Genomic DNA, 25,025 nt, shown 5'->3' on the forward strand with positions numbered 1-25,025 from the left:
GCCGCGGGCTCGCACTTCCTACCCCTCCGGACGAGCACCACTTGTTTATGACTTCCTACATTGGACTTCCATGTAGCTTTATTTTCAGGAACTTCTTATAATTTTTAGTTTTGCATTAGTTGTAATCCTTCTGAGTTATAGAGGGAGACAAAGCGTGTCGGTCTATGCGTCCATCTTGCCCGGAAGTCTCTAGTCACATTCTTGATAGTCACCATCAACAAGAAACTTTGCTCAAGGAAATGGCATACAATTTTTTATTGATTTTTTAAAACAACCATTCAAAAATTTCCAACAGTAGAAATGATTCTTTTCTTTCACTGATAAAATGGGATGCTGGTATTTCTCCTAACAATGCAGATCCTTTTCCTACCCTCGGAACTTTCTAGTATGGGGCATTTCACAGTAACAGGGGAACTGCTTACCCTGGAGACAGGGGCACTGGGGCTGGCAGCCAGGACCAGGGTCCTGGGCCTGGTGCAGAAGCTGATCCTCACAGGCTGTGATGGCTTGCGTGAGGCTACTCACAAGTGATTGGCCTGAGGAGGGCAGCAGTCCTGCCCCAGCTGTGCTGCCCTGAGGGCAGAGGAATCAACTGACGGCATCAGGCTACTGCTCTTACTAGCAGAGTAAGGGTGGCTTCTTCTGCTTCAGGGTGCCCATCTGTGAAGTAGCAATAATAGTACCTATCTGTAGGCTTGTTAGGAGGACTAAGTGAGAGCAGTTCCTGGCACATAGTAAGTGCCACCTATGTGTTTATTAATTAAATTAAAAAGTCAAGCTCAGTTGGTTAGAGCATGGTCCTGAAACATCAAGGTTGCAGGTTTGATCCCCAGTCAGGGCACATACAAGAAACAACCAATGAATGCATCAATAAGTGAAACAACAAATTGATGTTTCTCTCTCTCCCACTAAAAGTCAATAAATAAAAAAAAGTTAAAATATACAAAGGTTGAGAGGCTCTGGAGCAGGCCCCCAAATTGCATGCTTAGAACCAGCCAGAAGCAGATGGTTCTGAATTCTCCTTCCGCCCCTCTCTCGGTGTGGGCCCTCACCGACCACTCAACCTTTACTGCCTCACTTCGTGGCACACACACGATGATGGCACTGGCACCACGATTGTGATGCACAGATTCAACAGGTCAGTTCCGTGAAGTGCCTGAAACCTAGCAGGTGCTCAGAAACAATGGCTGTTGTGATGCAGAGGAGCCAGGACACAAACGTGGGCTGCTGGGCACTAAGTGCTCCCTGCTGCACCTGCCACCCAAACAGAAAAGTCCTTCACTTGTCCAATGCTCTTCTACTATTCATTTTAACTCTTCCCACAGTGTATTTTTCAACCCTTTAATATTTTCTGTTCTTTACCTTTGGTCTCTCTGGAATGTTTTTTTTCTTATCTTTAAGAAACACACAAGAATGACCAGAGCAAATGCCTTGTGGGTCAGGCACCAAGGAAAAATTCCTTTGCAAAGGCACGAGGCTGCTGGTGACCTGTCTTTCCAAGTCAGGCAAGCACAACACATCCTTCCTCATTCTTATTTTATTAGAAAGTTGTATCAAAGAATTAATCAGTTATAAAACTTTAAATATCAAAAAGTCACTCTTATTAAACAAATGATTCACAGAAGAGTATCAGATTTTTCATAAGACCAGAAGCTAAGTCAAATATGGCATTTCACTTTACAAATATTTTTACATTTAAGTCAGGAAAAAGAAAAGAAGTTAAAAAAAGAACTTTGTGCAAACGTTAACATCAAAGAGCAGCTATAAAGATGAAGCTGTTAAAGCTTAAATTTTAAAATCTGTAAGGTAAATGACATAAAATAAGTCATCTCTTATTAAAATATAATATCTATATCTTTCCACCATATACATATATATTTTTCTCTTTAAATAAATACTGTGTATTTTTAATGATGACGTTCTTAACAACATTCATCTGGTGCTTTCACGCTGTGGCATCTACTTGGTAAGGAAGACAGAGGCCCAAAACTTCGGGCGTATTTGGATCTCACAGACAGAGGAATCTGCCTGGTTTGGGACTGTCTCTCGGATCTCCTCACACAACGGCTTCTTCCTCTTCTAAGGAGTTGTCTGCAAACAGAAGTTCATCTGGTGGTGGGCTCCCCAAGGGGAGTGTGTTGCACTGCGACCAGGAGACCCCATTCCTTACAGGCCCGTCTTCCAGGAAAACGTCGCTCTTCCCCGCTGTCCCCATTCCTGGGGTGGCAGAAGCCAGGTCTTCCCAGTCCTCACTGCCCGCATTTAGAATGTATCTTCCCTCGGGAGGTCTGCTCTCATGAACTTGCGCTGTGACCACGCTGACAGCAGCGCTGGACGTGCAAGCCGCAATGATAGAGTCCGGATCGATGTCCATGTCCAACTGCGTGAGCGGGGGGCCCTCTGCCAGGCCCTCACCGCTCTCTGGAAACTGGGTGTTGATGTAAATGACATCAGCTTTGTCCTGCACTTGAGGCAAACTTTCCAAGAGCTTTTCTAGCTGCAGCCTCAACATGGCAAAGGCAGGCCGGTCCAAGGGCTCCGCCCTCCAGCAAGAGTACATTATTTCATACCTATAAGCAGAGAACATGCGTTACCATCTGGGCAGCACCGAGCTCTCCACCCTGTTTCACCTCGTCTTAGATTTTATCGCATTTTAATCCACACAAATTTTACTTTTTGGAAATGACTGAAGTTTTCCTTGTGGCATAATGTTTGTTCAATTTGTATTCATGTTCTGTGGGTACATGACAGTGTTCCTCTGTCTCCAGGAATACAGGGCATACTATGGCCTATAGGCCAAATGCAGCCCACTGTCTTTTGTAAATAAAGTTTTACTGGAATCCAGCTACATTTATTTGTCTATGTGTGGTTGCTTTCACTGCAATGGCAGAGTTAAGCAGTTGCAACAGAGACCACGTGGCCTCAAAATAAAAAATATTTACTATTTGGCCCTTTACAGAAAAAGTGTGCAGCCCCCTGCTCTATGCCATCAAACTGGGTTTGTCATCAGGAGAGCTGAGTTAGAAGGGCCTGGGGGTGGGTGGAGCCAGGTGTTTCGTGGGTGCTACTACATGTAATCTTTTCAACAGTCCTGTCCTTGTTATCTTGCAGTAAAAAGGAAAGTGGGCTCAGGGACGTTACAAAACATGCCATGGCTATGTGGGCAGCAGGGGGCAGGAGGGGAACTGGACTCCTACCCCCAGGGCTTCTCATGACCCTCTCTGCTGTGCTCTGTAGCGAGGTGGTGTCCTCATTCTCCATGTAACTAAGAAATACAATGAAGGGAAATTGATGTGAGCACAGCAAAACAGGGAGATGACTGAATTAGGAAGAGTGAGTTCTACCACCATTTCATTTGGATTCTTTCCTGTTTTGAGAAAATTGATATTCATGTTGCTGGATAGGGAAATGACCCAAATGTTAATCATCTGAAACCTGTATTAGATTACTGCTATTTGTGAACATAAATATGCAATTCCCACATTCACACGTAATCACAGCATGTAGAACTTGGGCTAATTCTACTAACAATCACACACATACAGATAGATGGATCTCATTCATGTAGACATATGGCAGTCAACATCTGCATTTGTTTCTTTTTCAGTTTCTATCAACAAAGCATGAGCTTCTGGAAGGTGGGGGTCGGCAAGTGCTTTGCCTGTGAGCACAGGACACTGAGCTACCGAACAGCAGGCACATTTCTCTGACAAGCCTGATTTTCGCCTGGGCATCGGCTCAGCTGTTCTACTTTCATGAGATGGTCACTGGGACCTGGCAAACAGCTTTTGTTTCCATTTTTGAAGTTTTTATGGTATAAACTGATTTGCATGGCTTCCTTGTTTTCCACAGAGCTTTGACTGTTTGCAGTCTGAGATGAGCTGGAGGAATTCTCATCTTAGAGATGCTTCCTTTGCATTATGCTGTGAAGGCGTTGTTATTTAATTTACCTTCATTTATTCCATGTCTCATGAGAAAGTGTTTACACAATCCAGTGATTTTCAACTGTGTGCAACAAGAATTTTTAAACCATGCTATACCTGACCTCTTCTCCCTTATATGGTCAAATTAAAAAACGACAACAGCCAACACAACAATAGCCGTCTGGTGTGAATGAATCAAAATTATACCTATCTTTTTTTGTCAGATCGGAAAAAAATGTATTTTTGGAGTGCCACCAAATTTTAGTAGTTTATATGTGTCATGAGATGAAAAAGGTTGAAAATCACTGACATGATCTAGATTCTTCTTCATATAACATGGTAGCAGTCACACTTTCTTTTTTTAAAAGAGATTTTATTGATTTATTTTGGGAGAGAAGGGAAGGGAGGGAGAATGAGGTGGAGAGAAATGTCAATGTGTGAAAGAAACATTGATTGGTTGTCTCTTGTACACCCCCAACTGGGGACCTGGTCCGCAACCCAGGCCTGTGTCCTGACCAGGAATCAAATAGGAGACCTTTTGGTTCACAGGCCGGCGCTCAGTCCATTGAGCCAACCAGCCGGGGCAGCAGTATAACTTTCAAAGTTACTTTTCTTTTACTTTCAATACTTCATGAAATATGTAACAGTACAAAAGTGACTTGTAAAGACGTGGCAGCGTGTATGCTGTCTTAAGCCACTCCCACTGTGGTGGACCAAGGAGAGCAGCAAGAGGGCGCATCCCTGGTCAGTAAACAGAGGCCTGTGATGGTCAGTGATTTCAATTTCAGATGTGGTAAAAAAACCAAGTTGGTAGATGCCTTTGTAAATGGTCGTTTTTGCTTTTCTATTGAGATTTTTATGAAAGATGTACTCATATAGGTTGCTGGGGCTGGCGGAGTGGAGCATGGGGATTTTTGAGTCACGGCGACAGAGTTTCAGTTTTGTACGATGAAAAGAGTTTTGGAGATAATGATGGTGATGGCTGTACAACAAGGCAAATGTACTTAAACTACTGAGCTATGCACTTATAAATGGTTAAGAAGGTGAACAACAATTTTTCTAAAAAGAAGTTAAAAACATGCAATCTTACAAATTTATAAAATGTATATATTTATGAATTTAATCCATATTTGTCAGCACCTGCTTTTCCCCCAGCTCTGAGGATGGCTGTGTGCTTCACATCTGCTCAGAGAAGTGACACCTGAGAGGCAGGTGTCCTGCTGGCAGCATGTGTCTCCATAGCGCTAAGCAGGGCTGAGCCCTGACACTTGGCCAAGGGAAAGCCCCCACTGTTCTCCTTCCTGGGGCTTGCAGCTGCCACAGGTAGAAGTGGAGGGACTGTTCAATAAGTAGAGGAGGGTTTCTGAGAGGGGGAAGGCAGGCGTGAGCCGTGTGACGTTACCGTGCCACCGTTTCCTCATGTGTGATGAGGGATTGGAAGCAGATGACGCCAGGCCCCACCAGCCTGAGCTTCTCTGATGTGATGGTGTTAGTGGTAGGATTGGAGGGCAGAGGGACTCTGAAGGACATCTGCTGGTGGAGGGGACCCAGTGGGATAAAAAAAGAACAAGGTGGCTTCCAAGTGTCACTGGAGGAAGAGGGGAATGAATGCCAGTGCATGAACCACAGCAGTCAGCTGGTGGGGCGTGTCTGAGGGCAACAGCCAGGAGGCCATAAGCTCAGTTGAGGAAATGTCCTACAGAGGTGATGAGGACATCATGCAAAGTGGCCTCTTGGGCCAGGGGGAAAGACCTGCTCAGTTGAAGGTGCGTGACACCCTGAGAAGAGGCAGCCTCAGAGGGCAGGATGGAAGTGCAGGGCACAAAGTGTGCTCCATTACTGACATCACAACATTTCTTAGAGTTGACTTTAAAAAGAGGGAGGGGCACGTAACACAAGCGTGAACTCATCTCAGTTAAGGTTAGAGAGCAAACGAAGGTGAGAAGCTCAGAAGTGTTTCTCATTTTTAAAAGAAGATGCCCCAGATATAGAAACAGAGGCCCAGCATGCAGATGGGACAGGGGGCCCACGAAGAAGGCCTGGTTCAAGCCTGAGGTGCAGAGACTCCCAGGAAGGGGTGGCTGGGGACCACAGGGCCACCGGATCCTCCTGACCTCCTGGCCCCACAGTGTGTGCTGACTCCGCAGCTCTCACCTAAACATCCTCACAGAACACCGAGTCAGCGTTCTTCATTTAGCCCTGTGTGAGGCATCAAAAAACCACAGTGCAACACAGCTCAGACCTTGTGAAGACCTCAAATAATCTGCAAATACCAAGTGCTTGTGGCGTAAAACAGAAGCCAAGAAAGAAATGGCCACAAAAGTCTTCATTCAACATTGTTCAGGTGAAACAGCATCCCCCTTTGCAGAAGCAAACATTTCATTCACAGGGGCCTTTCAAAAACCATCATGAAACCCCAGGTCTAACTTAATTACAATTTCAGAATGTCTTTAAAGGGCTTAACACTTGTTAATGTTAATAGTTTACAACCACAATAACAACAGCCACCACCACCAAGCAAGCTGAGGCTCTGATCAATAAAGTTTCTTTCTGGGAATTTTCATGCTTATGTGAATTCTCCATGCACAGGTATTAAAATTTGATTTTTCTCTTGTTTAAAAAAATAAAATAAAAATAAACTTTGTGTTTGACTTGGGCGAGATCTGGGATGCCTGCATGCCACCTAACCTAGCCCTCCTCTGTGTGAAGAGCAGGACCAGAGTGTGTGTGTGTGTGTGTGTGTGTGTGTGTGTGTGTGTGAGACAGTGGGGGTGGGGGTGGGGATGTTCCCACACATGCTCACCCAGCCCTTCCAAGCCTGAGCCCACGCAGGCACAAGGTCCTGAAATCTTGCTGAATGTGGGAAAAATGCCTGTAACCTCCGTCATGTGGAGAAGAGACTTGACTCTAGGAAGTCTCATGTCACAAGCTAGAGGCAATGCCGCAAGAAATTATTTTGAGAAGGTCAGCAAGGTGCTTGGGCTGATGGATCTATAATGATGTTATATTACTAATCAGCACCATGATGTGACACCTGCTCTGTGCCCCCAGCAGGCTGAGCACACCACTTTCTTTAATACTCCCAATACCTCTGAAGAACATGTGACTAGACTGTGCCTGTGGCTAATAATGAGGCACAGAGAGGTCAAGTCAGCTTCAGTGGCCTCCCCTGTGGGTCACTGGAGGCAGCACCTGGCCCCTGTGGGTTGTGGGCCTGGGCCTCTCCCCATACTGCCCACCCTGGAGAGGAGGGGCCTGCTGGGGACGGGCTGTGCACTGTGGTCCTGCACGCACAGAGCTGGGGCTCTTACACCGGGCTGAAAACCTTGTCTCCCAGAGTGTTTTAAGACGCGCACTTTTAGGCCCACTTTGTTCCAACAGACTCACAGTGTCTAGGCATAGAGCCGAGGAATCGCACGGCTAGCATACCCTCATGCTATTCTGATGATCAGCCTGACCTCAGAGCCATGGGTTTAGGTTTCTAAATTTCCTGATTAAGGATATTATTGCAATTTGTTTGTCTGCAAAGTTCTACAGGAAGAGAAGCATGATGGCAGCACAAGAGGGCAAGTGATCATTCAGGTACCACACGTGCTATCAAGTCAACGCATTTACCTAGGATGCGTTTCCTAGAGGTGCCTGCAGGCCTGTGGAAGGTGTGGGTTCACTGTACAAGTACACACACCATCTCTCACACCAGGAAAGGCTTTGGCCTTTATGTGCCATCTCTGTATACACAGCCTGTCTAAAAGCAACCCCTCCCCCTGTGGCTGAGTGTCCCCAGGTCTTCAAAGACCCACTGGCTGGCCCACGCAGGATGCCCGGGGACATTGAGAAGCTCACTCACAGTTCGTCCAGGCAGTCCTCTGGCTGCCTCAGCCTGTGGCCGTGGAGAAGATAGTCGTACATCTCGTGGTTCTGGACTCCGGGGTAGGGCGTCATGCCCCGCGTTACAATTTCCCACATGGTCACACCAAATGCCCACTGAGAACAAAGCAACAAGAATCAGATCTGAGTCTTTTCAGAAAGGCTGAATGGACTTGTTCATTGGGAAAGGTCATTTCCTACAGCCCCGGTGACTGTGCACAAAGCTGACAATTATGTCTGAGACACACTGCTCTCCCAACACAGCAGTAACGTGGGCTGGAGCGTCACAGTCCCATTTTCTACTAACGCTGTTCTGGGCACTGACAAAGCAGAGAGAGCCTCCTGCCACATCAACGCTTGGTTCCACTGTCATCATCAAGTGCTTTCTCTCCTAACCTCTGGGTGAGGGTGTAACCACACAGCACCTTTTATACAGCATCTTGGTCCCATTGAGCCACAGGAGGAACGTATTGAATTTAGTATGAATATCTGAATTGTGGGTGATAAATCACTCTACAGTAGCAAATGAAAATGGGAATAAATTAAGGGCCTGTGTAAAGACAGATCTTTTGAATGTCAGGAGATGTCACTGGAATCTAGGATTCCATCTGAATTAGGGTATCCAGCAATAAATATGAGAGATGTGAGCACGCTCCCAACCCTCAGTTTATCAGAATAAAATGTTTCGTGACACCTGCTAAGTCACTTCATTCAGAGTGGTTCATCTCTGAAACCCAAGGTCCCGAATCAAAATCCTGTACCTACCACGTCACTTTTACTGGTGTAGACACGGTCCGCGAGGCTCTCGATGGCAATCCACTTCACAGGCATCTTAGCGATGCGGCCTTGGCGGTAGTAGTCGCCACTGTAAATCTTCTTAGAGAGGCCGAAGTCTGCGACACACACAGTCATGTCATCTCGCAACCTACAGGGAGGGAGTTCGAGTGCTCAGAACCAGCACAGGCAAAACCTTAAAGCACAGTTCTGCTTCACAAGCAGCTGAAAACAGGCACAATAAGTAGCCCAAAGATACAGACCCCCCACAGCCTGTAAGGGTCCTGCTTGGGGACCAACAGCAGAGCAAGTGACAGGGAGTGGAAGAGATGTAACCCTGCACCTTTCTGGTCTGCATGTGGATCTGGACCAGCAAGGCCACCTAGGCACAAGAATGGAGACATTTGGAAGGAAGAGAGGAGCTGCATAGGAGCAGAAGCCCAGCTCAAATCCAAGGCCTCTGGTGCCTCAAGTGCCCCAGCAGCCTTCCTGCCTGAAGTCTGGAAGCAGCACCGGCTCTGTGGACCAAGGGAGCCTCCAGGCAGCTTGGGGAAAGTGGGCAAGTACATCCCGTAACAGGGAGACCCTGGGCTCCCTGCAAACATGGCCAGGTGGTACTTGAGGAGTTACTCAGAAAATTAAAGAGATACAATCACATTTATAGCCCAACCTGTTAAAACAGATCCTAGACAAGAAGGACAAGGAAGAGCAGACACGAGTGGTCTGGAGGCAGGGTGATGACTGTCCCTGTTTTCCCAACACTGACTTTTAAAAGTGGACGTCCCCCGTCCTGGGAAATCCCTTAGTTCCGGGTAAACTGACAGCTGGTCTCCCTATCTGGTAGGAAAAACATGAAGGAAATATTAAGGGGAATAAAAGGTTTTCACAGGTCTCTCTCCATGGTAGAAAGACGATTTAAATAAAAAACAAAAACAAGAGCCTTCTGGGCTTTCAGAAATGAGGTGAAAGTGGCAGGGGCTGGTTAGGAGGAGGGCAGGCCCCAATGCCACATCTCGTACCAAGAAGAGCAAATAAAAGCAACACACTTAGGGAACATTCCCTCTTCTTGCAACAGTACAACACAGTTACTGTTCACAGCAGATGCTGGCTCTGTTGGGGCCAGGTGAGGAGGTGGGAGAGAAGTTAAGCTCAAAGTTCTTGTGTGCGTCCTTGTCACTCTGGTCGGGGTCTCCACAGGACAGAGCGTCTTCACAAGGCAGCATCACGAGAACTTAGGGAGAGACCTCTACGATTTTCATTACTGACAGTACCAGCGACAGGCCACCCCCTGTGTGCCCGCTACCAACTCCAGCACAGTGAGGCCCAGGCCCCCAGGACGCACGCAGCAGGACCCTTACATGCAGTTTCGAGCAGCTAAGTCTCGATGGAGGAAGTTCCTGTTGCTCAGATACTCCATGCCCTGGGCAATGTCCACCATGAACTTCACCAGGATCTGCACAGGAACGTGCTGGTAGATGAAGCAAGAAGAAAGATTACTTTTTAAAAGAAAAGCTCGCAAGGTATCTCTGGGGGAAAACAATGTTTTTACCTCTTAAATGTGTGGCTGTGAAACATGGAAACAAATCTTTCATTTCCATATCTCTAATAGCACAAATACAGTTTTAAAAAAGGAATGAAAAAACAAACCCTAAAAGTGTTTGGCAAACAACACTTTTTTTTCTCCCCATATTTAGAAGTATTGACAGTAAATAACTTCCATTCTCAAGGTATGAGATCAAATGGGATCCTCCGTGTCCTGAGTGGCCATGGGACCAAGCACCTATGCCACAGAGAGGGGACAGAAGGGTGGTCTGTTTTCATGGAGGGGGGAGGGTTCTAATGTTTTGAGGTAAAAATCCCACTTTAAAGGAGCTATTTACAATTGTGCACCCACATCTGCTATCACTTCACTTTGAAACGTTTCCAAAGAGACTTTTCTGTTAGAAATTAGGATGGTCCTTGCTCCTTATCACAGGAATTTTCATTTTTGTTTCTTTTTTGAAATTATTTGTTTGTTTGTTTGTTTTTAGAGAGAGGGGAAAGGAGAAAGAGAGGGAGAGAAACATCACTGTGTGGTTGCCTCTCACTCACGCCCCCACCTGGGGACCTGATGTGCAACCTAGTCGTGTGCCCTGACGGGATGGAACCAGTGACACTTGGTTCGCAGGCCGATGCTCAATTCACTGAGCCACAGCAGCCAGGACTTCATTTCTGTTTCTCTAGGACCCTCCTGCAAGGTTCAGCAGTCCAGTGTTTTCTCCATGTGGTACAAGTGCACTAGGCTTCTGGGTTAGAAACCTCCCAGGTGGGAACTGATTCTGAGGATCATGACAGAAGAAACCTTCTCTTGCCCTGGTTAGTGTGGCTCAGTGGGTTGGGCACTGTGTCCTGCAAATCAAAAGGTCGCTGGTTTGATTCCTGGTCAGGGCACATGCTGGGGTTGTGGGTTCGGTCCCCCGTCGGGGCACAAACAAGAGGCAACTAATCAATGTTTCTCTCCCACATCAATGTTTCACTCTCTCTCTCTCTCCCTTGCCTCTCCTCTCTCTAAACATAAATAAATAAAATCTTGAAAAGAAGCCCTCTCTGCAGCAATGCATGTGTGAACACAGTCAGAGTCTAAGACAGAAGGGTTTACAAGTTCCTGGCAACCACGAGCATGTCCTTCCATGACATCCTTTCCTCAACACACTGAATTTGTCACGTTTTACTTGGTATGGCATGAGTTTTCCAAAGTGGTTGTAACAAAGCCACTGAATTTTTAATGATTCATGTTTCCCAGCTAAGACCTGTGTCAGTCATACATGGTCTATACAACAAAATGCTTTAATTATCCTTGACCTTTACATAATGAAGTTGTTAAAAAAAAAAAAAAAAAAGAAGAAGTGCCCAGATCAAGAAGGAATGTCTTATGCCTGTGTTCTGTATATTTGGGGCTTTAATTTTCTTGATGCTGATTTTCAGAGAAAGATTTGGGTGCTAAGAAATATCAAATCTGCTGACATTCATGAAGGTATAATGAGTATCAGATACTCCTGATTTGTGTTAGTTTTTCTTTGAACAATGATTTTGTTCTTGTAAATTGTGACTACAAATCATTTAAAAGGTAATATTTATTAATAACTAATAAATGAGTTGTACAAAGTTGCAGGACACTAGATTGATATACCAAAATCAACTGTATTTCTATACACTAGCAAAGATGAAATCAAGAAAGTCATTTTATCTACATAAGAATAAAAAATAAAATATTTAGGAATAAATTTAATGAAAGTGCAAAACATACTTTGACAATTACAAAATGAAAGAAACCAAAGATGGTCTAAACAAACAAAATGACCGTCTGTACTCGTGGATCTGAAGACAAGGACAGGACGGCCTGAGGCCCTGCTGGAGGGACATGTTACGTAACCAAGACCTAGTCCTGGGCCATGCTAGCAGGAACAGAAAGTATTTATTCCAAAATGGACTGAACAGATAGAAAAGAAAAGATCTGAATAAAAGTTTGATTTTCCAGTTTCTCTGTGCATTTTGTGACCTCCAGCTTTATTTGTGGCTATAAAAGTATTAAAATATGAAAATATATTCCTTTTTCATATTAATAAAACATGGGAGTTCATTTCCAACAGTGGAGATACATTTGTGTTTTTGTAAATAGAAACTATTCATTATTCAATAAAATGCTGTCTACGTGTTTCTCTTGTTATTTTGTTCAGAAGAACGTGAGACGACAGCAGTCCTTTGGGCTGGCACAGACACGTTGATTCTAAAATCCCACGGCAGGGCAATGGAACTAGAAGAGCTGCAACAATTCTGGAAAGTAGAATGAACTTGGAGGAGTCACATGACCTGATATTAAGAATTACAATAAAGCTACAGCCATCAGCCCGCTGATTCTGAGGATGGAGGGGCTCATGATAAAGAGAAAGATGGGTGGAGTTAAGTTCACCCTCATTGTCTCTGAGAAACAGTTCAGGGTACCTTCCATCTGAAAACTGAGTCAGGTCCTGCACCCAGGGATTTCAGAGTGAACAGTGAAAAAGAGGTGACTTCAAAAGAAAGTGGCCACTCTCGATAGCACAAGGGGTTCCCTGGCTCCACTGCCAGGGAGAGGAGACTGTGCTCCCAGCTGGCTTCCTCCCCACATAAACAGGAATAACAGGACCTGGGAGCAGGCCTGCTGTGAAGGTGGTTACCCCATTTCCACAGTGAGCACCAAACAAAGGCTAAAGTCCTCTCCTCCCCTCCTTTATTTTCAAGGTCGGACACTGACATTGTGCAGGCCTTGTCATGTAAGCGCTGAGAAGTGTCCAGAGGCAATGCAACAGGTAATTAATTACCTTTGATCCTGTCTCCAGTCGGGAGTAGAGTAAGTAGGTATGTAGGTCCCCATATTTCATAAAGGGTAAAATCACCATGGGCTTTGGGGTGCCTTGAGAGCCCATTTCTATACAAACACCTGAAATTAGAGCGGAGTTAGTTACAAAGAATGCTCTGTTAGCAGGGACCAGTAAAAGCAGGGAAGCAGCACCGGCCAAATTGAAACCATGTGCTGCCAAGTGAACAGTTAAAAAGACAAATGCTTGTAACTCACACTGTGTTCCAGAACACAGAACACACACTGGGTCCACATCTTGGTATTTTTCTCTTTCAGATTAGCGCCAGTCTTTGCACAAGAGTTCTCAAAACTTCAACTATAACAAGTATAAGCGCCTAGAGACCTGTGGAGTTTTTGTTGTACTGAGTCCAAGTGAGGGGCAGTGACTGCATTAGAATTCAAGAGCAAACTAGTTCCCCGTGATGGTTAAATACTTAATCATATGAAGATGTGCACTGAAACCAAATGCTTAAAACTATGCAAAGTACTTTGAAGGCCATTAGGTAAGCTCTACCTCCTTATATTTTAATGGTTAGACACAGGAAAAGCTGCAGCCCCGTTTACCCTGGAACTCTAGAACTAGAGCCTGTCTGTCACCTGATACTAGGCTTGCAAAGCTCTTGCACATGTTGGTGCAATGACAAAGCACGATTGTTCCCAGTCTGCTGAAGTCAATTGCTGCAAATGAGTAACAGTAGTTTCTTTGACATAATATTGTATCCAAACATTAGTTTTCACATCTCCCTGAAGTGACAAAGGCACTTTGAAAGTTCCCCAAAGAATTTAGCCTTTATTAAATGGCAGGAGAGCAAAAATAAGTCATCAGAATATCCAATTATTTTTAGGCTGCTCGCTCTCTCTCGAAACAGCGTCACTTGCACAGCAGCCACTGGAACCTGACCTCCCCTTTCCTGTTTTTCAGCCAACGGCGCTACAAGCCAAACTCTGATGTTAAATCATGTCCCATTTTTACCCATTTTGCCATCAGTCTCTGAAAGTGCAACTGTAAGAAAAGCCTTTTGGGTGAAAAACTCCATGTTATAAACCACTTCAAGTTACACCAGGGTTCCCCTAGGCACAGAGTAGGGGAGTGGAGCCCCTCTGGCCCCAGGCCTGCAGCCCTCGAGGTACCTAGGAGCCGGATGACGTTGGGGTGGCTGAAGTCTTTCATGCACGCGGCCTCACTGAGGAACTCCTCAATCTCTCGCTGAGAAAAGCTGTCCACTGAAAGAAGAGAAGGGAAATCTCAGGCACGAATAACGTGCTCCGTAAAGGGGAGGGGCAACAGCAATTTTGTTTTCTAAAAGTAAAATCGGGAAAAGACAAAACTGTAGCAACAGCAAACAGTGGTTGTGAGGGGCTGGGCGGAGGAATAGAGGGGAAACATCTGTAGGACAGGGTGACAGTGGATATATGACATGATGTTCTTGTCAAACCCACAGGATGTACAGCAGAAGTCTATGTAAACCTATGGACTTCAGTCAATGATGTATAAATACGGGTTCCTCAACTGTAAAACATGCATCACGCTATTGCAAGATGTTAATGAGAGTAGTGCCATGTATAGGGAGGATACATGGGAACTCTGTCCTTGCTGCCTGGTTTTTCTATAAACCTAAAACTTACTCTAAAATTGAAGTATATTAGTTTTAAAGATGTTAGGCAAATCCAAATGATGTGTTGCAATCAGTTTGGCCTTAAAAAAAGAAGGAACCTGTGCCCTACCCCGCCTCTCTGTGCCATGCACGTCTGGTTGCTCAGTCCTGCCTTACTAACAAGACACTTTTTCATGCTAAGTTTTTGGAATGAAACCAAGTTAAGAGAGATATTTAAAAGTCTATGCTAAGTGACATAGCCAGTGACAAGAGGACACATACTGTGTGATCCCACTGGCATGAGGTAGGTAGAGGAGTCAAATTCATAGACAAAAATGGAAGGGGATATGCTGGGGGTGGCATGGGGTCCAGAGTTGTTGAAGGAAACAACTTTCAGTTTTGTAAGATGAAAAAGTTCGGGAAATGATGGTGTTGATGGTTGCACAATAATATGAATGTACTTAAATGCCACTGAACTTAAAAATGGTATTTGGAACTTAAAAATGTGTATTTTCCCATAATTAAAAGTAAACAAACTCACATAAAGCCAGGTGTGCCTTAGGGAATCTACTCTAACTGGGTACAAGGATTAACTAAATCACTTGAGAGCATCTAGAAATGTCTGTGCATCCTATGGATTTAATATATATTAACCTTCCGATAAAAATAAATTTCAAAAAACATAAAAAATAATTGTACAGACTTGTAAAATGTCTGCCACTTAGTCCTCACATTCAGACTTTGTTGCAGACAAAATGGGTGGGACAAGAGGGGTGGGGGTCTGCCTGTAAGCCCTTCCCCCAAGGGGCAACATCCTGGCAAATGCAGAGAAGCCCACAACTGGAGGCCAGAGACTAGTCTTTCGATATTTGATAATTAGCATGGATGCAATTTGTATGCAAGTTACTCTATTAAGTTGAAGAATAGCAGAGCCAAGGCCAGAGAGAAAACAGGTTCCAGGCCCTGCTCCTCTGACCATGTTCCCTAAACTTCCAATTCAGTAAATGGGGGCAATGGAAGGAGCCTCCCCATGGACACGCTGTGAGGTTCCAATAAAACACTGTGAGTCAGAACCAATGCTGTGTGTGGCTCCATGCAGGGTTCGGGTGACATGCCATACAACAGAGGTCTATTTTATGGTGCCCAGATGAACACCTGATGAATCAAACTGAGACAATCATGGGGTCACATGCTGCCACCAGATCAGCCCTGCCCAGGAATTCATGCCTTACTTGGAGTCACTAATGAGGGAGAGAAAATGAATGACACAGTATTGCCTTGAGGGTGACGACTCTAAGTGCAGGTATGAAGAGCTCATTAGGGTAACTGCCCGTCTACGATCAGGCAGTGCTCTGGGTGGCCCTCTGACCCATCGGTGACCAAGATCGTGACACACGAACTCCATCCTGGCTTTACGGAGCCCTGGAAAGTGAAGCAGCTATCTGCACCTAGACGAATGGGTGTGATGGGTGATAACTCACATTTCATGGTCTTCACAGCCACTTTCTGAGAGGTCCCATCTTGTTGAGTAAGACTTCCTTCCATGACAGACCCAAACTCTCCTGTGAAGTCAAACAGCACCTATGTGGACCTTGTGTAAAATCTCTCCTGACCACAGAAACGCCACAGTGCCAGAGCCACTGTTTTCACATGGCCCGAGAGTGACCCATACATGCAGCCAGGAAGAGCTGCCAGGCTACCCACATTTGCAAACCAGGGCACAGGCCAGGCATTGACCTCCTGCTTGTCACTACCTTGGTTGGCTTGGACTTAGCTCAGTTCACTTTATCACAGGACAACATGAAAAAATGTTTTTGAAATTTATAAAGTACAACCTCAGAACACCATTATCATTCATCCTAATGCCAGACTGACAAATTAAATATGTATTCTCACCCTTGTTCCTATTTAACCAGGAAGATGCCAGGAATTATAAACTTGAGACTAGTGGAATAAATTTAACCCTTTGAGTGCCATGTGTAATTCAAAATTTGGATCAACATGAGAAAAAATTATATCAATATATAACCTGAGGTACAAAAAAAAAAAAGAGAACAAAACACAAAATACAAATTATTCCACTGTTATTTACATTTGTAGACATTGAAAAAAGAGTCGCTGGGAAAGACACTGGCACTTTTGGGAAAATTTGTCAGTGTCGCTCACAGCGACGTTGGCACTCAAAGGGTTAAAAGAGCAAACCACCCAGTGCATTACATGTTTTTCAATGGAGGAAGGGAATTCCTAGTTTCAGGACCTACTGTGCACGCTAGGCACTGTAAAGCCCCACTCATATGCCAAGTCTTAGTTTCAAAATAAGTATTTACTTTTCCATTTTAAATGATAAAATAGACTACTTGTATTAACAAAGTCACAAAATAATATTTTATTTAATAATCCATATTTAAAAAAATTACTGTGAACTGCTTTCTTACTTTGTATGTTAAAAGAATTAAACTGCTTACCTTCACCCAGAATTTTTCCAAGAATTAGAAGGTTCCTGTCAATCACGACATCTTCCAGCTTATTTTGTAGCTCCTCGCTGACTCCCAAACTGCGTACTGTAGAAGTGAGGGGACATATGAGTTGTCATTGTGCTTCCTATCATTTGAATATAATTCAAATTACATATAAAGTCCCATAAAATAAACGTTTTATTCCATTTTATACCCCATAGCACCCCTCATAAATGCCCGTAATAAAATATGACACTCAATTGTACTATGATTAAAGTGAGTAAAATGAATCCCTTAGGGCAAGATGAATTCTAAGGGAGTACAAAAATCAGAACCATATGTCTCCTCCCAATGTGCTAGTTATCAGCAGCTGGAAATCACATTCCTGTTGGATAGGTTCGCCCATGACCAGGAGAGAGAGAAAGAAGTCAATACTTTCCAGTGAGTATGTACTGTTACATCCCCAAGGACAGGATGCAAAGGAGCCATCGGGCACCTCCCATCCTCCCTGCCAGGGAAGGAGGTGCAGAAGCCACAGGAAACACAGAGCACAAGCTACAGTTCACACTTGGTACATGCAGCTTCCTCACGCTGACATGGAAAGTGCTACACTGAGCACCTGGAGGGAGGACTGGAGAACGAGACCCTCTGTAACAGAGGGCAGAGATGCAGCACTGATAGTCAGTGTTATCAACAAGGGCAATTAACCAGGAGAGGGAGGCCAATGCAATGACTACCTGGCAAATGACTCAGTTGGTGCCCCAGCTAGGCAACGAGAAAGGCTTTGAAAGAAAAAATTAAATGTGAATTATCTGGAAACTTTAGCTCTTAGTTAAAACATCTTACTCAAATGGTCCTCCAATAAAGGAATAAACTGGTCTAAATTAAGAATTTTTAAAAATTTAATAACATCTAAAAGTTAAAACTTCTAGATGAGAAAGTAAGGGGACTATTCTACATCATATGAGTATTTATTTCATAGCAACCTGTATTTCATCATTCCTATATTTGGCTTGCTATTGTGGTTGTTTTGACAAATGTGCAGAAGTTTAAATTTGAAGTCTGCACATATTTTATACACAGTCTCTGAAATTATCCAAGAACACAGAACTATCTGTTTATTCCCACTGTTCAGTGGGGAGAGTGCCCACTCTGATTCAGCAAAGCTCAAATCATAAGTGCTACAAAGCATGTTAGCAAATCGTTCTCTGAGTTGAGTGCCAGCAAAAAACAGGACAAACAAGCTCTGAGACTGTCGGTGGTTCTGCTCTGTCCTTGAAGTCTCTGACCACTACACGCATCTCCTGTCACCCCAGAGTTCCTTTTCCCTCCATGTCTCATGGCATTTGAAGGCCTGCACCCCACTACCTCACCCAGGTCTCCAGTAAATTGGCCAACAGGGTAGCACAGGGCCAGGTCTGACTATCTCCTTGTTGCTTGCCAAAGACATCTTGCACATTAAAAATATATATTCTTTGACTCTTTTGGCTTTTGTGAGAAATCTGTCAATGAATTTGTTGTTCTTTCTTTTCTCTCCACTATTTTAACTTTTGCCAAAGAAGGGAAATGAAAGTCAACTTACAGGTGAGCTGGATGGCTCTCCGGCAGAAGGACTTCTTGGCTGTGTAACTGACGACCAGTTTCAAATCCTCCTCTGTGAATGCGGTCCTGGGTGATGGAAAACAAACATCTGGAGTTACAACAACAGCAGGTGCTGACCCCACTCCTTGGCTCCCCCTGATCCTTTTCTCTTACATGTACATATTTATAGCAGCTTCCCAAGTGTTATCAACACCTCTGCCGCCATTTAGTTGGTGATTATGTCAAATTTATGGTTAACTTGGGGAAAACAAACCATGTCTCGAACAACACGGAGCCTTCCCATCCATGAACATGCTACACATTTACCCACTTATTTAAGTTTTCTTCCATGTTGTTGATAAAATTTACCCCTTTTCCACAAAGTTCTTGCACATTTATTGAGTTTATTCATATGACACGATGGTTTTCATACTGTTGTGGGTGAAGTCTCATTCCAGAACTTTGTCTTTCATGTATTTTAAAACCATAATCAGGACTTCCGGCCAAGATGGAGGCATAGACAGACACGCTGTGTCTCCCTCCACAACTAAGAAGGAATACAACTACCTCAAAACTAGGAACAACCAGAAGTTCCAGAAAAACAAACTGCATGGAAGTCCAGCAAACAAAGATATAAAGAAGAAATACTCATCCAGACAGGTAGGAGGGGCAGAGCCGGGTGGAGTGGACTTGGTGTGGTGGCAGCAGCAACAACAGCAGCAGCGGCAGGCCAGTGGAAAGCACAGTCACATGTTTTGAAAAGTCAGGAGGGACACCTGGGGAGCGTTCCCAGTTCCTCACTGGACCTTGCAGCTCACGGTCCCAGTCCCAGGGAAAATCAAGCCTCATTGCTTCTGACTGCAGACCAGTGTGAGTTGGGGTGGAGACAGAAACTGCCAGTCTTTCAGCAGAGTCCGCTTGTTTAAAGGGCACCTATGGTCCTAGAACATCCGCAGACCCACCCACTCTGGGAACGACGGCCGGGGCAGCAGCTAGAGGGGCACCAGTCTGCAGCGGAAGTGGGAGAGGTGCCTGGAAGAGGGGCGAGAGCTGGGCAGGCAGCACTGTTCCCTCTCGGATCCCTCCCCCACATACAGCGCCACAACGTGGTGAAACGAGTCACCCTGTACTGACGAATACCTAAGGCTCCACCCCTTACAACATAACAGGAGTGGCAGCTCTACCTGGGATGCGGAGGCAAACAAACACAGGAGCCTGTCAGAATGAGGAGACAGAGAAGTATGGTCCAAACGGGGAAATGGATCAAGGTTCCAGTGAGAGAACTAAGCGATGAGGAGATAGCCAACCTCACAGATGAGGAGACAGACAACCTAACAGATGCAGAATCCAAAACACTGGTGATAAAGATGCTCACAGGCTTGACAGATATGCTTGAGTATGGCAAATGCATAAGACAAGAAGTGAAGGCTATGTTAAATGAAACGAAAGAACATCCGCACAAAACCAGTGGGGAAGGGAAGGAAACCGGGGTTCAAATCAATGATTTGGAACATAAGGAAGAAAAAACAGTCAACCAGTGCAGAATGAGGAAGCAAAAATTGAAAAAAATTAGGAAAACTTCGCAAATTTTGCGAAGGAGATGAACATACAGGTTCAGGAGGCACGGAGGCTCCCAGGTAAGCTGGACCCAGAGGGGACCACACCAGGATGCATCATGATTGAGATGTCAAAGATGGAAGATAAAGAGAGTCCTGGGGGCAGCAAGAGAGAGGCGGAGAGTTGCCTACAGGGGGGTGCCTATAGGACTATCAGCTGATTTCTCAGAGGACACTGCAGGCAGGAAGGGACTGGCAAGCAGTATTCAATGTGATGAAAGGCAACCTGCAACCAGGATTACCCTATCTAGTAAAGCTATCGTTTGGAAGGGAAGGGCAGATGAAGTGCTTCCCAGACAAGGTAAAGCTAAAGGAGTTCATCATCATCAAGCCATTATTATATGAAATGTCAAAGGGACTTACTTAAGAAAAAGAAGATCAAAACTATGAACACTAAAATGACAACAAACTCACAACTATCAACAACTGAATCTAAAAAATAAAAAAATCCAACTAAGCAAACCAGAATAGGAAGAGAATCATAGGTATGGGGATCATTTGGAGCGTTATCAGCTGGGAGGGCAGAGGGGGAGAAATGGGGATATGGTGCAGAGATTAAGAAGCATAATCGGTTGGTACAAAATAGACAGGGGGAATTTAAGAATAGTATAAAGAATAATATTAAGAATAATATAATATGAAGCCAAAGAACTTATAGGCATGACCCATGGACATGAACTAAGAGGGGTGTGATTGCTGGGGGGAAGGGGGGTCCTGGGCGGAGGGGAGCAAAGGGGAAAAAAATTGAAACTACTGTAACAATATAATCAAAATATACTTTAAAAAATATAAAACCATAATAAAAATATTTTTTACAACACATAATGGCCTAAAAACATTTCCTCCTAATAAAAATGTAAGAAAAGTGGGTGCCTTGGGGAGACTTCAGAAGAAGCGAAAAGACACTGAGTTTCGGGAGACTAGGAAGGGCAGTGTTGCTACGTGTAGTTCTCAGTGCTGGGCTAACCCTCAAAAGACAAAGCAGCACCCTTTGCTCCTGCACCCACCCCTCCAAATCCCCTCAGCTGCACATCTAGGGGCCCACACCAGGCCTTGGGAGCTCAGGACCACCATGACAGCTTTGCCTCTTATCCTGAAGGCTCTGTCTTTATTAAGTCTATATTTGAGGGGCCTAAGCGAATGTGTCTATGCCTCCTCCTATATCAATCATTGTTTCCTCAGCAATAACAACATAGGACTGATGATACAAACTGCATGCTGCCACTGGTTTTGAGGACACCAACAACTTAGACTCCCATAAATGACTGAGTCTGAAAGTCTCAATTCAGAATCATAGCAATTACACTGGTAATAACCTTGGGGACTCTTTAGAGAGAGGTAATACAGTGGAAGCCTGGATAAGCTAAAAGACTTGTCTGAGTGGTAGAATGAATGCCAGATCCCAGGCGTTGCATCCTGCAGTCTGGTGCTGTCCCTTTGTGGGCCAGGCTCCTGGCACCACAGGGCCTTTACACGTGCTGCTCTTCCTGGCTAAAATGCTCTTCCCTTCTCTCTCACCTGATCAACACCTGCTCTTTCTTCAGCTTTTACCTCAGGTACTGGCTCTACAGGGAGGCCTTTCCTGCCTTTCTTAAGGCAGTCAAATTGGCTGCTATATACTCAGAAAGGCCCTTCTATGTAGAATTTTTCATAGTTGCCATTTTATATTAAGTTGCGTGATGACTGCCTGACTCCCCATGAACTGGGGTTCCCATGAAGCCGGAAGCAGTGCCTGTTTTGTTCACCACTGCACCCCAGGCTATCACAGTGCCCAGCATCTGGTAGGCCTTCAATGAGCTACTCCTGCACCTTCTGCAGAGCGTCTCTGCAAGGAGCCCCCGAACGACAGACTGGGGTGTTTTAGTCAACCCAGTGTCCAGGTGAGATTTTGCCCATGTCTTTAAAATAGTCACTGTTAGAATTTACATACTCAGATATACTCATTATAAGGATAGAGCTGTTAAGCACTGTGGATACCTGATCACAAGCCTGAGGTGGACACACATAAAGGGCAGCCCCACTCTGTGGAGGGCCCCTGGGAGTTTCTGAGGGAGGGAACGTGCTAAGGCTGTGGAGCCGTGGGAGAGGTTGCAGAGCTCCCTCCCTCCCCGATCCTGTCCCACTCTGAGCTGTCAACAACTTGCCTCTTTTGCAAAATACCTCCTCTGCCCCGAGAGGGACAAACTGGAGTTCATGGAAATCCAGCCTCTCTGCACAGGCACTAGAGTGGAACACTGAGCCCCAGAAACAACACTGACACACACAGCTTGTATTCCTAGGCTGCTTTACAACATGGCTTCTCGTTTTTCTTGATATTCAACTACTGTTTGGCCGTAAAAGCCATAGGTATAGGAAATAAGAAAAAGAGCTTCTTGTAGATGTGAATGTGAAAATATAGTTTTCCTCTATTGACAGAGAACTGATCATTACAGAACATATGTAAAATACAGGGGAAAAAAAAACACAGAATCACCCACAGTTATAGAATTGCTAATGCTTTGGTGAATTTTCTTCTAGTGTTTTTTTTTTCCAGATATAGTCTGTTTGATTTTTGTTAATAATTAGGATCATCTAAAGACTTCTAATAGAAGTCCTCATTTAACAGCAAATGCATTTGAGAAGCTAAGGCCTGAGGATGGTCTATGCCAGTGAGCCCCTCCAGGCTGGCTCTCACAGCTGGCTGCCTCTGCAGCGCTGGCCTTGGCGAGGATGCTGCCTGCCCTTGGAGGAGCATGGTATGGGGTGCCCAGCTGGAACACTGAGGAGCTGGCCTAGCAGGATAGGCATTATCACCTGGCATAACAACCACATCAACACCACTGAACAGACCGTTTTTAACTGGAACACTTACCCAAACCTTGTCTCCTGGACTCTTCTTCTGATGGCCAGAGACACATACAAAACCAGCCCCATCAGAACAAATCCACAGAAGCAGCCAAGGACAATGAGCACAGGGTCTGTGTTGCCAGGTGCTGGAGCTGACGAGGGGGCAAAACCTACCCAACCTGGTAAAAAACCAATGGAAGCAACTCAGAACACCTCTTTTGGGATCCAAAGTACACATGGAACACTGGCTTGTAACAGGGGAGAGCAGAGTCCTAATCGTTAGAACTAGTCCTTCTAAGATTCCGTGATCCACACAGACAGGCAAGACCTCGCTGTGACAATGCAAGCTGAGACTGGGCAGGGCGGTCTCAGAATCAATGGGTAACTGTTGGCTACAAAGATGTAAGGAAGTGAAAAAGGGGTCAAACTAGTATTTACCTGGTACTCTGTGATTAAAACACTAGAAACATTGAGAACTAGAATGTTTACTTCTTTGTAAACACTTATCAAGAGAAGTGTGAAGAGGGCTTGCTTCCTTCCAGTCGTATAACTTATGTTGTGAACAGAATCTACTTCCTGTGCCTGTGAATTGTCATGCTCCATTCTGTTTGGATCCGCTCCCAACATCTTATGCTTTGTGCTTTCAATGTGGAACAGTATCTCTGAGAGCTCCTTTGTAGGAAGATCTTTGCTGGCATACCTTCCTCTGGAACATCTCCATCCTTTAGGGCACAATCACTTCAGTCACATGGTTAAGTTCACCTTCTCCAAGTCCCTGGTGTGTATCTAGAGCCTGTAAGCTATTTCTTCCATAATTCAACTCAAATTTCACTGCAAACACTCACTTTTCCTTTCTTTACTGTACTTTCATTGTTGTTGGCCAACTCCCTCCTTTTTAAAAAAAAAATTATTCATTTATTTGTTTGTTTTATTTTATTTTTAGAGAGAGGGGAAAGGATAAAGAGAGGGCAAGAAACATCACTGTGTGGTTGCCTCTCACTCGCGCCCCTAACTGAGGACCTGACGTGCAACCTAGTCATGTGCCCTGATTGGGAATCCAACCAGCGACACTTGGCTCGCTGGCCGACGCTCAATCCACTGAGCCACAGCAGCCAGACCCAACTCCCTCTTTTAATTTTCTGTTTTTGTAAGATGTCACATGTGTTCTGTCACTTGTAGACAAGAGAGCAGTAGGGTGACATGCCTTAGATGTGAGTGAACTGGATAACAAAAGAGCAGTGACCAACTACCACCGTGACTTCAAGACGTAGCACACTGGCTGTGGTCACAATGAGCCTGTTGTTTACGTAGATTTGTGGACTGAAGAGCCAGTGGTGAAGTGTATATTCTATGCAGTTCTCAGTTAATAAACATTTGAACCATACTGTTTAGGAATGGTGTTAACTCAATAGTGGTAACTGAAATGTATGCATACTGGAATCATGCAAAGCACAAACTGCAAATAGTGCAAAACTGTTGACAATTCTGGACAGTTTGTTATGTAAGAAGATAAAAGCTCTGTCATCTTTTTAAAAAAAATTTTTGTTTTAGTCCTCACTTGAGTACATTTTTACATTGCTTTTATGGAGAGAGAGGACGAAGGGGGAGGGGCGAGAGAAACATGAGAAACATCAACGTAACAGAGAAACACCAATTGGTTGCCTTTCATAGGCTCACTAACTGGTGATCAAACCTGCAACCTAGGCATGTGCCATGACTGGGAATTGAACCTTCAATCTTTTTTTTTTTTTTTATACGCTTTATTGATTATGCTGTTTGAGTTGTCCCAATTTCTTTTCCCTTTGTTCCCCTCTACCCAGTGTTCCCCACCCCTCCTTAGTCCATGCCCACTGATTGTGTATATAGTTCTTCTCAACATCTTCCTGTCTACTATCCTTCTTGATTCCTGCATCATCTCCCTCCCTTTCCCCACTTCCTCCTCCCCGCTGACCTCCCCCCATAATGTTTCCCATGCCTATAATTCTTTTCCAACTCTCGTTGCCTACTTG

General features: G+C 44.7%; 1 protein-coding gene across 1 annotated transcript in view; it reads right to left on the reverse strand.

Annotated features, from left to right (window-relative positions):
* Nucleotides 1–262: 262 nt before the first annotated feature.
* Nucleotides 263–25,025, reverse strand: part of MERTK (MER proto-oncogene, tyrosine kinase) — a 95,616-nt gene continuing 70,853 nt past the window's right edge. Inside the window, exons 10-19 of the mRNA XM_090281737.1 lie at nucleotides 23,042–23,195; nucleotides 18,576–18,661; nucleotides 17,003–17,098; nucleotides 16,019–16,099; nucleotides 14,074–14,166; nucleotides 12,905–13,023; nucleotides 9,923–10,032; nucleotides 8,556–8,715; nucleotides 7,771–7,907; nucleotides 263–2,570 (exon numbers count right to left, since the gene is read on the reverse strand). Of these exons, the coding sequence (XP_090137863.1) occupies nucleotides 2,057–2,570; nucleotides 7,771–7,907; nucleotides 8,556–8,715; nucleotides 9,923–10,032; nucleotides 12,905–13,023; nucleotides 14,074–14,166; nucleotides 16,019–16,099; nucleotides 17,003–17,098; nucleotides 18,576–18,661; nucleotides 23,042–23,195 (1,550 nt within the window). The 3' untranslated portion in view covers nucleotides 263–2,056. The remainder of the gene's footprint in view (nucleotides 2,571–7,770; nucleotides 7,908–8,555; nucleotides 8,716–9,922; nucleotides 10,033–12,904; nucleotides 13,024–14,073; nucleotides 14,167–16,018; nucleotides 16,100–17,002; nucleotides 17,099–18,575; nucleotides 18,662–23,041; nucleotides 23,196–25,025) is intronic.

Source organism: Furipterus horrens, unplaced genomic scaffold (assembly GCF_987537825.1).
Source record: "Furipterus horrens unplaced genomic scaffold, mFurHor1.1.pri manual_scaffold_6, whole genome shotgun sequence".
Lineage (NCBI taxonomy): Eukaryota > Metazoa > Chordata > Mammalia > Chiroptera > Furipteridae > Furipterus > Furipterus horrens.